This window comes from Euprymna scolopes, chromosome 42 (assembly GCF_053919585.1).
Source record: "Euprymna scolopes isolate OS-2025 chromosome 42, ASM5391958v1, whole genome shotgun sequence".
In the NCBI taxonomy this organism is placed as follows: domain Eukaryota; kingdom Metazoa; phylum Mollusca; class Cephalopoda; order Sepiida; family Sepiolidae; genus Euprymna; species Euprymna scolopes.
In genome coordinates this window covers 30,742,268-30,757,659 of record NC_136523.1, presented here as the reverse complement: position 1 = coordinate 30,757,659, position 15,392 = coordinate 30,742,268, and the positions used below count along the sequence as shown (strand labels likewise).

Below are 15,392 nucleotides of genomic sequence, written 5' to 3'. Positions count from 1 at the left end.
CTTAACAGGCTAAGCCTTCCCTCGAATATTAAAAATAACATTCAGGCAATTCTTCATTACAAGCCCAAAAAATTGAGCCTTCACCCTCACCTCTCTCCCCCCAAAAATGTTAAATTCTTTCCTTACCCATTTTTCTGACAAGACCATCTTCTTTAAACTCTTCCTTTACTGTATCCATATAAGATTGAAAACACCAATATGCCAATGGCTGAAATGGAATAGGTCATTTGTTAGAAAACCAGGAAAGAAAATATCAATTTAATAAATATAAAAAGAAGATAGACTACTGTTATATATCTGCTGCAGCCGATCATTAAATGTGGTCTGCTGCAGCCGATCATTAAATGTGGTCTGCTGCAGCCGATCATTAAATGTGGTCTGCTGCAGCCGATCATTAAATGTGGTCTGCTGCAGCCGATCATTAAATGTGGTCTGCTGCAGCCGATCATTAAATGTGGTCTGCTGCAGCCGATCATTAAATGTGGTCTGCTGCAGCCAATCATTAAATGTGGTTTAAAGTGTATATAATTTCTAAAAATCAACCTTTGTCATTTTTTTGATATATACACTTGTTGGTGATAATAAAGCACACAAAGCTGGTTATAAAAATATTTGTTTATTCAAAATAACGTTTTCAGTTTCCTAATAACAGTTTTGACATAAATGACTGCGTGCAGGGCGGGGTTGATGTGTGGAGAAAAAGTGTCACTTAGTTTGACTGTCATGGTCGCTCTCTCTTTCTGTTGTCTGCCATCTTTTTTATTGGCCAAGATAGCATCAAAAATCTCGCTGACCCAATCTCCGGCAGATTCTACATATCATATTTTGACCTCTTTGACACCATTCCCAAGCATCCACCCAGGCTTTTGACTAACTTTTCTTTTGACGTAATTCTTGGGGGTCTGGATTACCCAACACCACATACTGCAGACATATATGGTAGCAAATGTTAGGCTCCCACCTGGTTCTCTCTCGCCCAACTGCAGTGCAATGACAGATTAATGATTAGATTGATCTACAATGTAAAAAACTATTCAAATCCAACACATTAAGTTGGAAGATTTGCTAGGGTGGATGATGGGAAGCTTATGTGTCACCTTACACAGTTGCAAGTGAATATCAAGGCATAGGAGTGACAAGATTGTTGGAATTTTTTTCTTTTATGTTGTACATAATTACAACAAACAAGAAAGAGAGGTTTGGTTTGATTGTTTTGTTTTATGACAAATCAACTCATTTCAAGTTTTTAATGCTGAATCTAGTAATTTTGAAAAAAGTTTTTATGTTTCAAGTTCTTTATATCTTCAAATATTTATTCATGATATTTGGTTTGGTCTTACAGCATGTCAACCCCTTTGGGGTTATTTGAGAGTTGTTTGATTTGATTGTTTTGTTTTATGGCATATCAACTCATTTCAGGTTTTTTAATGCCAAATCAAGTAATTTTGAAAAAGTTTTTATGTTTCAAGTTCTTTATATCTTCAAATATTTATTCATGGTGTTGGGTTTCATTGTTTTGCTTCACATCATATCAACCCTTTTTAGGTTATTTAATGCAAGAACCCATTAATTTGGGAAAATGCTTTATGGTTTAAATTCTTTATATCTTCAAATATTTATTAATGATGTTTTGTTTTTTTTTTGTTTTAGACTTTGGAGAACATGATTGAATTTTGCAAGTGGAAAGGAAAAATAAGCAACAACATCAATGTTTGGTGCATTTTAAGTTAGGAAGTCAGTACCTTCAAACAACCTGATTTAGTAGCATCAGATTGCCTAAGAGAAGAGGCAACCCAGCAAATTAGTTGACCTCTTTGAAATCTATGTTCACTTCAGATAATAACTTCCCTGTCAGTTTTTATGTTCGAAGATTAACAGCTAATAATTTTCAAGTGTCAGGCAAGAAAGGAAAGACAGAAACTTTGATTATCATATCAGCTACATAAAAACAACCAGCTGATTTTATTTATAAGAAGTGGACTATAGACAAATTAAGGGATCCAAGAACACCACACACTATGGTATATACAATATACTCTCATTCTGAAATATTGGTTCCTGTTAGATCACTAGAGTTAAGCTACATTGAGTCTGGTTAGTACTAAAAATGGGTGACCATTTAGAAATACCATGTGTTGTATTTGGTCTCAGCATTATTTTCAGTCATCCTGTATTTTTCCTTGCCACTGGAATCAAGGAGAGTCACGAGATGTGTAGTTGGTGATTACACAACTCTTGCTTCACAATTACAAATGCAACCATCTTTACAGCAGAGTGTCCATTGTCTCTCAAGACTGAACAGGGACAATGTACACACTATGTTACACCAGTAATTTCTTTTTATATTTTATGTTAAACTATTTGTATCTATCCAGCGTTGTCCGGGAGTCATTTTTAATTTCATTTTTGTTTTGCTCATTTTGCCTATTTTCTTAAATTCTTACAAGAAAATATTTATTTAGGTAAAATAACTCAATGTGAGTAACAGCATACTCTTTATCAAGCCCCTTTCTTCTATAATATAAAGGAGAGTTGTCTGTGTGTATGTTTGTATGTCTAGCTTCTTGTCAGATCATCAAGCTTAAGCAATGTTGAGCCTGGCTAGTACCAGATGGGTGACCATTTGGGAATTTTAGGTGTTGTAAGTGCTTTCCGCTTATCTCGGCATTGTTTTCAGTCGTCCTGAACCTCTACTTGCCACTGGTATTTACAATGCCAACACAAGTGTGGTTGGAGATTGCTCAAATCTTGCCACAAAAATTCCACGTGCATGCACCCTTACAATAGGTATCTATAGTCTGTCATGACTGAAGGAAGCTACTATGTCTGGCTTTAACTAAAAAAAAAATGAACGACAAAGCATACACCCGCAAAGTTGATATTTGCCTGATCAGCGTTGCCCTGGATGTATAATATCTAAATTTTAGAAAAAAATATTCATTCTTTTATCCTAAACTGGCATACATTTCATCAGGAGGGGTCAGTTTTCTAACCAGATTATGTACTAACTAAGGAGAAGTAACTCACTTTTTATCAAGGAATTGATTCCCTTATAAATTTTCTCTGTATGTGTTTGTATATGTTGTGGTTTAAATGTTGAAAGAAGAATGAGAAGGCTTAGAAACAGTAAAATGAAATAAATATTAACAGAAAATACAGAAACGTATATTGATTGAGTGGGACTTCGCTCAACTGGAAGGACAAAGTAAGGTTCTGGCCCACTCCATTTGAGTCTCAGGTCCAGACTGTTCGATTGCAGAAACTGTTTACTAGAAGTGACGTCAGAAATAGTCCATTGTCAGAATCTGTAGGGGTGCTACCCCAACAGTACACGGAAAGAAGAATGGGCTGAGCAGAAAAGAAAGGGGTGGAGAAAAGAAGTGGGAAAGAGTGAAAGGTAGAGAAGAGATAGAAGTTTTAATGGAAATATGTTAAACTTTTTCCCCAAGCAATGCTGGGTAACCCTGCTAGTTAAATATAAATGTTACCTCATTTTGGAAAGTAGACAGAAAACTCGCAGCAATATCATTCATTCCTTGCGTGTAGCCAACGTCTCGATGGAAGTAGGTGTACGTCGTCAACATATTGTGCAACCAACTGAGATATTTGCTGTCATCTTCCCTAGAATAAAACATTAAACAGAAAACAAAATGTAAAAATTTAAAAAGAGGGGCAGATGTAAGCATGCACAATTCTGCATGTTTAGTGGATGCATAGGTGCAGATGGCAGGCCTGCAATGGAAGAAATATTTAGTTACAAGAAAAAAACTACCCAGGAAATTGGCTGTTATCTTGGAAATAATGATTTCTTTTGTTTTAATCTTGTTCACCCCAAACAAGGCTCTCTGTGGTTGAGAAGGTTTCTTGTAATTGTTAAAGGAAAGTCTTCTTGAATACAAAAGAAATCAAACTACTTGAAATCCTACAGAATTAATGGACTGAGAGCAAGCTACCCCCGAATTCAACAGAAAGATCCTTGAATTCGACAAGATACATCTAAAGGTTGGATTTACAACAGCCAAAACGTTGTAAGAATAACATCCAAGATTAGAACAGTCATCCAAATAATTCAAATAATATAAACATTTTTATTGCTTAAATATTTTGTGATTAACTTCGGGGCCTGTGACACAGTGGATAGAGATGTTGAATCTCTACAGTTCCAGGTGAGCATTGTCTGAAGATAGCGGTTTCAATCCTACCCAAAGTCGGCCAGCAGATTAGTTGGCCAAACTGTGGTGAGATGACAACAACTATGGAAGGCAGTAATTCAGAAATATAGGTTGATGCTGAATTTAAAATTTAATCAACATTTAGGGAAAATGAAAGGAAGAGTCTATCAGACATGTGTTCACACAGTGTGATCATGTATGGAAGTAAAACTTGGCCAGTAAGGATTAAGGACAAAGGGAGAGGACGAGGGAGTCATAATAAAAATAAATAAATTGAGAAAAACTGCAATAATGTTAAATAGTAGCAGTTGTGGTAATGATGTGATACTATTGACATTCCTCCTAAGTGTTAAAAAGAAAAAAGAAAAGAGGAAAATGTATCACAAAAAAAAAAGAAAAAAGGAAATAAGTTTATCAGGAGAAGAAAAGTATAAGAAATAGGGTTGGTGGAAAGGCAATGGATAAGAAGTTGTTCACTAAGGAAGATAAAAGGAAACTAAGGTGGAATTATTGGTCAAGGTGTATCGATAATCAGGACACAAAGAAGGAGGTCAATATAGTTAGAGTTACTTTACAGTCACTTTTAGGATTGGCAATGAGTTTTGCAACAGTTTACGACAGTTGGGGGACAGTCTTGGGTGAAACGGTTGACGACAATTAGAAGTTGAGGACAGTACCCAGTTTGGGATAGTTGGCGGATTAGAGGTCCCCTGAGAGAAATCAGAGAGATTGGGCTCGAAGTAGAACGTGATGAGCTAATGGCAACTGACCAACATGGCCTCAACAGTAGATGTAGATGTGGACCTTAGCAAGGGAAGAGTCTATCAGGTATGTGTTATTTTACCTGTGAATGTTAGGTCGAAGAATTTGAGTGATGAACTCTCAACTAGAGTTTTATTATCCATGGCAATCAGTGGCTGGAAAGGATTTTTGTAATTGTTGAAGGAAAGCAGCATTGTCTTAGTAGCATTCAATGTAACCATCCATTTACACCCCCATTAAGTAAGTTAAATAATACAATAGGGTTAAGGATATGTGTTGCATGGCGAGACATGATATTGTTTTAAGTTATACAAAATACTTTTCTGGGAATTTCATGTTCATGTTATAATTTCACTTTTATTTTATTTCCTCAAATACTATTTTTTTTCTCCTTTATCAGCACAAATAAATCTTTATATTTGACTTTCCCTGAAAAAACTTTAACCAAGTTTTATATTCTGTATATAGGAGTAGCTGGATCATCACAGGTACTTCTGCCATGAGAAGATTACCAAAATTCTTATTACCTGAAGAGTTCATGATTTCGGTCTGTTCGAGGTACATCACGTTTAACAATTCGCATATCAGCCCAAAACTTTTGCGGTTGAACTTTGTGCTTTTTCGCATAAATCTACAAAATATTTTCATAAAACATGGTTTACTCAAAGCATGAAAAAAAATTTTTAAATGCAGGAAAAAGAAAATCAAGTCAGAAAACTAAAAGGAAGCAAAACAATAAAAAAAAAAATCATGAAATCAAGGTTAAAAAAAGTAAAATATGATTATATATATATATATATATTATAGTTTTTTATTAAAATTAAAAAAAAAAACTATAAATTCCATTTGCTCTACAAAGTAAATTGAGCTATTCTCTTTTTGGCTGGGATTGTCTTATACAATATTACCTCCTAAAAATATTTTGTAATACTCGATACCACATGATTAATTAATCTGTGTTCCTATTCACCTCAGGATTCTGACTGACTCAAATTTTATTCATATTTTTTTATGAAGTACATCATACACGTTTCACTGAATAGCGGAAGCCCACTAAATAACTCATCAGGGGCAAAAGTATATTCCTTAGAAAATAGTTGGAAAATTTTTTTTTTTTTTTTTCCTTGGAATGGATATACAGCAGCATCCAAAACTAAGGGACAAAATTTTAAAACCTAATATTTGTTAGAAATAACAACTGTGAAAAGTTGAAATTTTGACAACTGGTAGTCGTTATCATCCATAATAACATACTAAAATTTGAATCATTTGCAAAGATAGAAAAAGAATTATAACAATTATTTATTTATTTTCAAAATAGGAACGTCCAAAAGTAAAGGACAAAATTGAGAAAAACGATGTAAACAGTATGCTATATTCAATTTTTTTAATTTCCTCTAAAGAATAAATCTTACTTAGTTATTTGTAAATGTTGCATTAACCGGCACCATGGCGAAACGCCAAAAACTTCTTGATTACTCTGTGAGACAAGCTATTGTGAAACTACACAAAGAAAAGCACACCTACTAGACACTATCCTCAAGTGTCTAAGGTCTCTCTGTACAGGGGTTTGTCAGAACAACTTGGCATGAGGATACTTTTTCCATAGAAGTAAACCCTGACCAAATATTCAAAATCACATAGTATTCGCTGCCCAAATAAGATCTCCTCACTATGGCTAATCCATATTAGCTTTTACAAAGAATAGTGCACTTTCTCCAAGTGATGTTACCTCAAGTAACAGCATGAAACTGGATACTCCACCAGACTAGATTAATTCTTGTCCTGGAATTCAGTAAGACCAAGAGACCAAAATAAAAGATATAATACAATATATGAAAATGGTTAATTGGGGAGAGGAAAATTATGTTCTCAACTTCTTTACTAACTCAGTGCTTGAGAGATAAAGAACTTAAATGGAACATTTGAATATCTCTGTATCTCATATAGAGTTCAAGTGTTAGCCCCAGGTTGTGGCCTCCTTGATTTCTGAGAACTTCGACTGAAGTAAAATAAAACAAAAATTAGAGAGATTTCAGAGAAAGTGAAACATTCCAAGAGTGTTGTAGGCAGGGTTGTTAAATCATAAAATGATACTAGCAAAATAGTGCTTTTAAAACCAACAAACCCCGCAAAACTTTGGCAAGAGAAGATCGAATAATGCAGCATATGTCATTAAAGGACCGTTTTAAGTCTTGCACAGAAATTAAAAGGGTTATGAATAGTACCTCATGTGTTAATGTGTCAAGACAGACTGTTTATAAAAGACTGCAAGAAATAGGGCTGTTTAATCGAACCCCAGGGAAGAAACCACTTGTAAGTTCGAAGAATAAGAAGAAGAGATTAGAGTTTGCAAACAGGGATGTAATTTGGACATATGAAAATTGGGCAAAAGTATTTTTCGGTGATGAAAGCAAGTTTAATTTATTTGGAAATGATGGAAAAAACAATATAAAGAAATGTGTTGGTGAAAAATTAAGTGCAAAATGTACTAAAAAAACTGTCAAGTTTTGGGGCGGAAGCGTCATGATATTTGAAATGTTTTCTAGCCAAAGTACAATGCCTCTTGTCCGGTTATAAGCTCGTGTAAACGTGCAGATCTATAAAAACATTGTTCAACATCATGTTGTGCCAATCATACAGAATTCAGGTTTCACTAGGGCTACCTTTATGCAAGATAATGCCCCATGTCACAAGGCAAAGGTGGTAAATAGTTACCTTAGTGAGCAAGATTTTGAAATTATGGATTCGCCACTGCAAAGTCCTGACTTAAATCCAATAGAAAATCTTTGGAAGACCTTAGGAGTGAAAGTTATGGAAAGAAATCCCACTAACACGGAGGATTTGTGGGTGAAGCTTCAAGAAGAATGGTCTAAAATTAGTATCGAGGATTGTCAAGAACTGATTCGTTCTTGTAGTCGAAGATGTGCAACTGTCATTGAGAGCAAGGGCTCATTTACTAAATATTGATTGTACATGTATTTTAATTGTTTTTTTGGCTGTTTACATGATTTTTCTCAATTTTGTCTCTTACTTTTGGACGTTCCTATTTTGAAAATAAATAAATAATTGTTATAATTATTTTTCTATCCTTTGCAAATGATTCAAATTTTAGTATGTTATTATGGATGATAAAGACTACAGTTGTCAAAATTTCAGCTTTTCACATTTCTAACAAATATTAGGTTTTAAAATTTTGTCCCCTAGTTTCATTCTAGGGTCATTTTCACAATGTTTTGGTCGATGTAACATTCAATTCAACCTTCTTCAGATGTATCTTGTCGAACTCGGGAATATTTCTGCTGAACTTGGGAATTTAAACAGAATTTCAAATGGAACCCTATATTTACTTTGCAGGGGTAACATGCTCTCATTTCATCAGCCATGATTGGATAGAGATCCTAAGTAATTCGTAATTCTATTTTCCGATCGCTCACACTGAGAATTGAACATTCAACTTTCAGGAGAATATCATTTTTACAATTGATTTTTCCAAGTACTCTAACCACTGCGCCACGGATCCTTGTAGGCAATTGTAAAAGTAAGAATGTGTGTGTGAGGACACTTCTCAACCTAAATTCTTCATCTCCGAGACTTGTACCAAATAGCTATCCATCAGAAACTCTTTTGAAATTAAACATGACTTTCAATTCAAGACATATTGTTCATTTGATTGTGACATACAAAACATTAGACCTCCGCTTGAGAGGGAGGGGGAGTAATGCATCTGATCCTGCTATTTAATCTGTTCTATATCAACTAACCTAAGAACTCTTAACATAACCATACTAATAAAGTTTTCTGTTACCTATCTCTGCACAGGTATTTATTTATCCCTCTTTGATCGTGGATGAAGTGTCCTCACTTGGAGAACCACTATTGTTTAGCATTTAAGACACAAGGTATGATTTAATTGTACTGTTTATGATTTGTTGATTTGCATTCAATAAAAAATATTTTATTTGATCGTGACATAAATAGCATTAAAACTCCCCTTAGAGGGGAGCTAACAAATTGATCAGGCAAAAAAATTTTAATTTTAAACAAAAAAAATTTTTTTTATCAACTAACCTGTGCTTGGAAATCAATAAAATTAATCTGTTTCTGAATGTCCGGAGATGACCAATCCATTGTAAGTCCTGAATCCTTGAGATCTGATGGGAAGATGTTTGTTTGGAACTTTTTAGCCTCTGCTTCTGCCACAGCTGCTGCAATATCCTCCAGATCCAAATCTACAGATTTTTTCAAACTTGTCGTTCGCATTGAATCTACCAACGGACTGTTAGATGACTGATTGACCATCAAAGAATATTTCATCTCCTCACCTGGCTCACAGAGTTTCCGATGCACCGGATGATCAGGTGGAAACATATATGTCTGTAATGGCTTACTGGACATGTCCACATCACTTAATGGAAGTTGCGCTATTCTTGTGTTGCTTCTTTCATCTGGGGAGAGTCTGTGAAAACAGGTGCATAAATGTTCGATTGGGGGACTGGTGCATTTTGTTCCATTGGGTGACTGTCGTTCGGTCTTCTCTAGTGGTTGCCCACACACTGTGCACGTGATGTGGGAGTGCCGAGGGCTTGTGAAAATATCTTCAGACAAACTGTTTCGGGCTGATGAGGGTGGCGCTGTTACTTCATGGATATTGTTGTGGGAGTCAACATTGACGGCCGTCCAACTTGATTCGTCGCCAGACGACGGAGATTTACCAAAATTACCCAGATTTGAGGCAGGAAAAGATGGGTCAGCAGAATTCTCTTTGTCATTTAATTCTTGGTCTAAAATCAAAATATAAAACAATATTGAAATCAAAAAGAAAAATCTTGTTTACAAAAATGCAAAAAAAAAAATTAAATTTAAAACCTTGTCAAATGCTTTTGTTTTTATAGTGTTACACAATAAAGATAAAATTATCATGGAACTAACACCTTTCTTCATCTTGCTTCACATTTATATTGAAGAATACTTTTAAAGATAGATGTTCTTTTATGGTTGCTATCTGTATTTTGCTATGGCTTAGTCTTCCAGGATTGCATATTGCTGTTGCTTCAGCGGAACCCCAGTGCCTCAACAGTGTAGCTAGCTCCGAAAGATTCAATCCTTATACCAAGTAGGTTGAGACTACTAATTGCTATAATACCTGTTGACCTGATTATATGAGTTATATATCCACTAGTAGATGTCAGGATGAATGTATATGTGTGCTGGTTGAACAATAGATTAAATGCAACAGCTAAGAGAAAATGGGAAATAATTGTTTTGGGCTGAGATTGGTTTCTGAGCAAAGAGGAAATGTCAGTTTGCTTTAAGATTTCAATTGATGACAAATAAAATATCAACCCAAGAGAGTTGACCCATTGACTTGGGCTAAGAGCTCAGACATTTGTCCTTGGAAAGCCTGATTGAGGTCAACTGGTCTGGTATAGATGATTGACCAATCATCTTTCCACGAGAATCTATGTGGTATGAGTTAATTGGTAGATGAAGGGAGATTGCATCCCACCAACCGACCCATAATCTGAGTATAAATTGTGCTGTGTGGCCATTTTTTGTAAGTTCAAGAGATGAGTTCAAGTCAGACAGTGCGGCTGAGTTTGGTCCAGCATAAATAGATCAGTTCCACCAAAGATATTCAGAGATTCATGAAACCTCTCTGACCAATAGCAACTCAGAATCTCAAGATTAGAACCATTGTACTAACTGGAAGCAGCAAGGATATTCCCCCGATATTGTAAAAGAGCATTAGAAACCTCGGATGCGTTGATCTAGCCGATAAGAAACCCTGGAAAAACGAAGAAAAGACAAAGTTAAAACTACATTTGTCAGTAACATGTAGAAACAAAAGAAAGAAAACCCACCTCACTGCCTTTCGTACAGTGATGATTACTATTGACGGGGTACATGACTAAAACAGAAAGCGCGAGAAAAGAGATAATAACATGCGTTCATAGCATGCTAAGTTAATATGTTAGTTCATTTATTCTGTTTCTCTTTTCCTTTTTTTGTTATTATTTTTTCTTTTATTGCTTGTTTTATCGACTTAACTTAACTGTTGACATTGTTTTTTTTAAATATAGATGCTTGAAAAATCAAAATAATGGCTCGAGTCATTCATTTTACAATTATTACTGCTGACAGGAGTCACCGAATGTTGCTTTCGTTTTGTTTTTACTTTCTCTGTGTCCTCTCACTGAGAATACTGGCATATCAACCAGTTGGACGAGGGCTTCCTATGAATAATGACACATCAGCTTATTGAGTAAGGACCTCTATGAATAACAGTACGTATAGCAATCCTATTGCATTTTCACATTGTGGAGTTTTAAGAATGCGAGCACTTTTTTTTTATAACTGAGCACGGCGGCTGACTATCTGTTTGATTGCACAATCCTGTCACTCGTTAAAGTGGCATATCAGGACTTATCATGCTCTGCTTGTGTTCTAGATTGTGTCTAATTATTTAAGATTTTTTTAATTAGGCCAATTACTCCTACAACAACTAAAATAATGTTTGTTTCTTTCAGAGACAATGTCATTTTTTTTAATCATTCTTGAAGTCTTGATATTTTGTTATTTTTCCCCTGATTCAACTCTATTAAGGTCATAGTCATTTGGAATGGTTGCATCAATAACGAGCACAGATCTTTCAGATTTGTTCTAGATTTTAAAAAAAATTTCTAATTTTGTTCTAACTGAGGATGGGGCATGCTATTGGATGCCAGTTATTCACTTGTTATCTATTACATTTCAACCGACAGATCTTTTTAAGATTTTTACTGTCCCTTTAATTCTACTTGTTTCAGTGAGTATATTTGCCAGGTAGTTTTTAAAATTCTTTTTCAGGAGTATGGTTGCTCCTATAATTACTGGAATGATAGTGATCTTCCTAAGATTCCAATTTCTTTTCATGTAATACATAAGACCTTGGTATTTTATTATCTTTTCTCTCTCAACTCTGTTTAACCCGGTATTATTGAAGGCATTTACTTCTACTGAGGTTGCTTCTTTCTCTTTCTTGTCTAATATCACCATGTCAGGTTTATCAGCTCCGGTTTCTAGGTATGTAGCTGTAGGAATTGCCTAGTCATAGTAGATGATGTATGATTTATTTCCAAGTGTACTTTCTGGTGTATGTTCCCAGGACTTGCTGCTACATTTGATATTCAACTTTTTACAGTATGTCCAGTAGCGATCCTCCATTGTGTCACATTGTATTGTAGTAGTTGTTCTGCAGTATAACCTTACAAGTTCTCGTCTTCAGGAGGCCTCAAGTTTTGACAAGCTTCTTGGCTTGACCATTACTCCTGATCTTAAATGGAACACGTACATCAAATCTGTTGCCAAGGCCGCTGGAAAAATGGTGGGATCTTTCTATCGATCCGGTAGATATCTCACTGCTGATGCTATTCTCTATCTATATAAGAGCCAAGTACGTCCAAGGATGGAATACTGTTGCCACATCTGGGCAGGAGCTGCTAGAAAGGACTTGGCCTGCCTTGATAGAGTTCAAAATAGACTTCGTAGCCTCGTAGATGTCCTTTTCTCTTCTTTGCAACCTCTATCTCACAGAAGAGATGTTGCGAGTTTGTCTCTGATGTATCGTTATTTTCATGGAAAGTTTTTGACTGAGCTTCAATCTATGGTCCCCCCTCGCCAAACTTTCACAAGAAACACTCGTCTAGCTGTAAACACTATCAATAATTCCCCCCACTCTTTATCTGTGCCTAAACCTAAACGTAGATTCCATGAATAAAGCTTCTTTTTTAGAACTGCACGCCTGTGGAATTGTCTTCCGTTTTCCTGCTTTCCGGCTGACTACAATATGGTTGTGTTCAAGTCTAACGTAAATAAGTTCTTGATGAACCGTTCCATATAAGTTATCAAATTTACCAAATTTTCATTACTAATGATTACTATATTGTCCAATTTCTACTGTACACTCTTTAACCCTTATCCTTGAGTGGCCTCTTGGCCTTGATAATGTGGTGATGCCTATGTAAAAAAAAAAAAAAAAAAAAAAAAAAAAAGTGGATGTCAGGTGAATCACACTCTCTACTTCTGTATGGGAGAACCTGCACTTTTTGTCATTGCTGAGACCACTCGAAAGCATTGGTCATCAAACCTTGATTATATCTTCTCCTGATCACAGTAGAGTGATCCTCTTTTTAGTCAGTCTACAAAACCTTCCTTATCTATGTACTCCTGGGTCAATTAATCCAGAAAATACTTGGCACACTGGTGGTTTTCTTCCAGCTTTTTTGCAATGGAAGATTTTGCTGTATTTTTGGCAACTCTTTACGGTTATTTCCACACTTGTTTTGTATTTCTGTCTCACTTTTCATATTCTGTGTGTGTTCGCATGCAATTTTTCAAAAATGTGTACGTCTGAACCCTTTATTTAATCTGAGGGCAGGAGGTGATTGTTCACCTTCAGTCATCAATGACCAAGTAAAAGTGTTAACTAATTTTTAATGCTATTCTTAGTATCACCTTTGGTAAGGATTGAACCTTCAATCTCCAGAAGACTTTTAAGTAGAATGGATTATGAATGAATGTCTTAAACCGTTATGTGATAGGTCCATCTATATACAGCATAATCACATTGACACACCGGCTTCTGTTAGATCACTAAAAGTTAAGCATCATTGAATCTGGTCAGGACTAAAATGGGTGACCATTTGAGAATACCAGGTGATGTATATGCTCTCTGCTTATCTCAGCATTGTTTCCAGTCGTCCTGGACATCTCCTTGCCACTGGAATCAAGCAATGCCAACTTAGGAGAAGAGTGGTTAGAGATTGCCCAATCCTTGCTTCACAATTCAGCACGTGTCATCCATCATCCCTTCAGCATAATCAGATGATCACTGTCATTCTGACCAACAAACATTCATAGGTTCATTAGATAAATTATTCAAATAATTTTTAAATCAGTGCAAAACTGTAAAAACACTTGTACCTGTTGTTGTGTGCACACCTGTCAGTGTGTATTTGTGTACACACATGTGTGCTTGAGTATGTGTGTGTATGTGCACATCTATGCCTATGAGTACTTTTTTTGTTTAAAATTTTCTTATCATTTTGTTCTAGCTGAGGATGGGGCATCCTACCGAATGCCAGACATTCATCTGATATCTCAGACATTCTAGCCAAGAGATCTTTTTAAGATTCTAACCATCCCTTTAAGTGCAATTGTTTGTATCTCTCTTGCACTTGGTTCATCGGGTTTATTTGCCAGGCAGTTTTTTAAATTCTTTTTCATGAGTCTGGTTGCTCCTATAATTACTGGAATGATGGAGATCTTCTTAAGATTCCAGTTTCTGCTGCTCTGTCATTAGTAATTATTGTCTGCCTTTGTTATAAAACAGTCACCTTTTAATTGGATGTTTTCGTAAAAGTTTCTGATCCAAGATTTTTGGTGATCTGTTAAGTTACATCTCTCCTGTAGATCTTCTGATGAAGGTATTTACATACTTTGTTGCGACAGGCAGCATAGTGGTCATCTGCTAATAGGAGGCTCAAGCTTTCAATCACTGATTACCAAAACCTCCACTGGTCATTTATTTGTAGGTCAGCCATTTTTTAATCCATTTGTGAATAAGCCTTGGTCTTGTCCGGCTATAAGTCTTTCCTTACCAAATGGAAGTCTGCTATTCTTGACATATTGGAGTGCAGCCTTCTTGTCTGCGTATTCTTGGTTAAGCTCCTCTAGGAACGTCCCTGCTCTCTTATGTTTTTACCATACTTGTTTTTTTTATCTTTATTTCATTCTTTGTGTGTCCATTTCTTCTTTTCTCATGATCCAGGTTACTGATTCGTTATAAACCTTTCAATGAGGATCCAGCTAGCATCAAGTCTTTTCTCATCTGCTAAACCAAAAGGTTTCATTAGATTTGTAATTTCCCCTCCTCCCTGGGTAACATTACCATCTCCCCCTCTATTCTTTTACCTCCTTTCTTCTGAATCTCTTTTCTCACCTTTCTTTCTTTCCTAAGGCCCTTTTTCTCTCTCTTAATCCATATCTCTCTTTAATGCTCTTTCCCTTTCCTCTCTGTAGTTTATTATTTTTTATCATATCAAACTTTCCTGGGAGGTGGGTCCCTCGCTGACATAAGATACATGGCATACTACAATATTTCCGTGTATGTCAATCTAGACAAAGCATCGTCAAAATGTCTATTTTACTGTTGAGAAATTAGTTTTTCTCCACGGTATCTCAATAAAAACATATTCTATCATTTTTCTGATCTCTTAAACCGCCTGTCAAACACTCTACTATTACACCTGCCCCTTAGCCTGTAAGCAAGGTAATTTGGTGCTGCCCGGCATATGATATAGGGTTACATCATGTTACAATAAACCTCAGCAATGTGCATTCCTGTGAGTGTGCATTTGTGTGCAAGCATGTTTGTGTGTGCACCTGTACTTGTGTATGTGTGTGTGCATGCACATC

At 35.7% G+C, this 15,392-nt stretch overlaps 1 protein-coding gene across 2 annotated transcripts in view; it reads right to left on the bottom strand.

The window, feature by feature from the left end:
- LOC145266990 (small G protein signaling modulator 1-like) overlaps nucleotides 1-15,392 on the bottom strand; it is a 78,258-nt gene that overhangs the window by 21,486 nt on the left and 41,380 nt on the right. For both annotated transcript variants that reach the window (XM_080122840.1, XM_080122839.1), the window contains exons 5-8: nucleotides 9,006-9,718; nucleotides 5,462-5,565; nucleotides 3,489-3,621; nucleotides 127-208 (exon numbers count right to left, since the gene is read on the bottom strand). In XM_080122840.1, coding sequence (XP_079978966.1) covers nucleotides 127-208; nucleotides 3,489-3,621; nucleotides 5,462-5,565; nucleotides 9,006-9,718 — 1,032 coding nt within the window. The remainder of the gene's footprint in view (nucleotides 1-126; nucleotides 209-3,488; nucleotides 3,622-5,461; nucleotides 5,566-9,005; nucleotides 9,719-15,392) is intronic.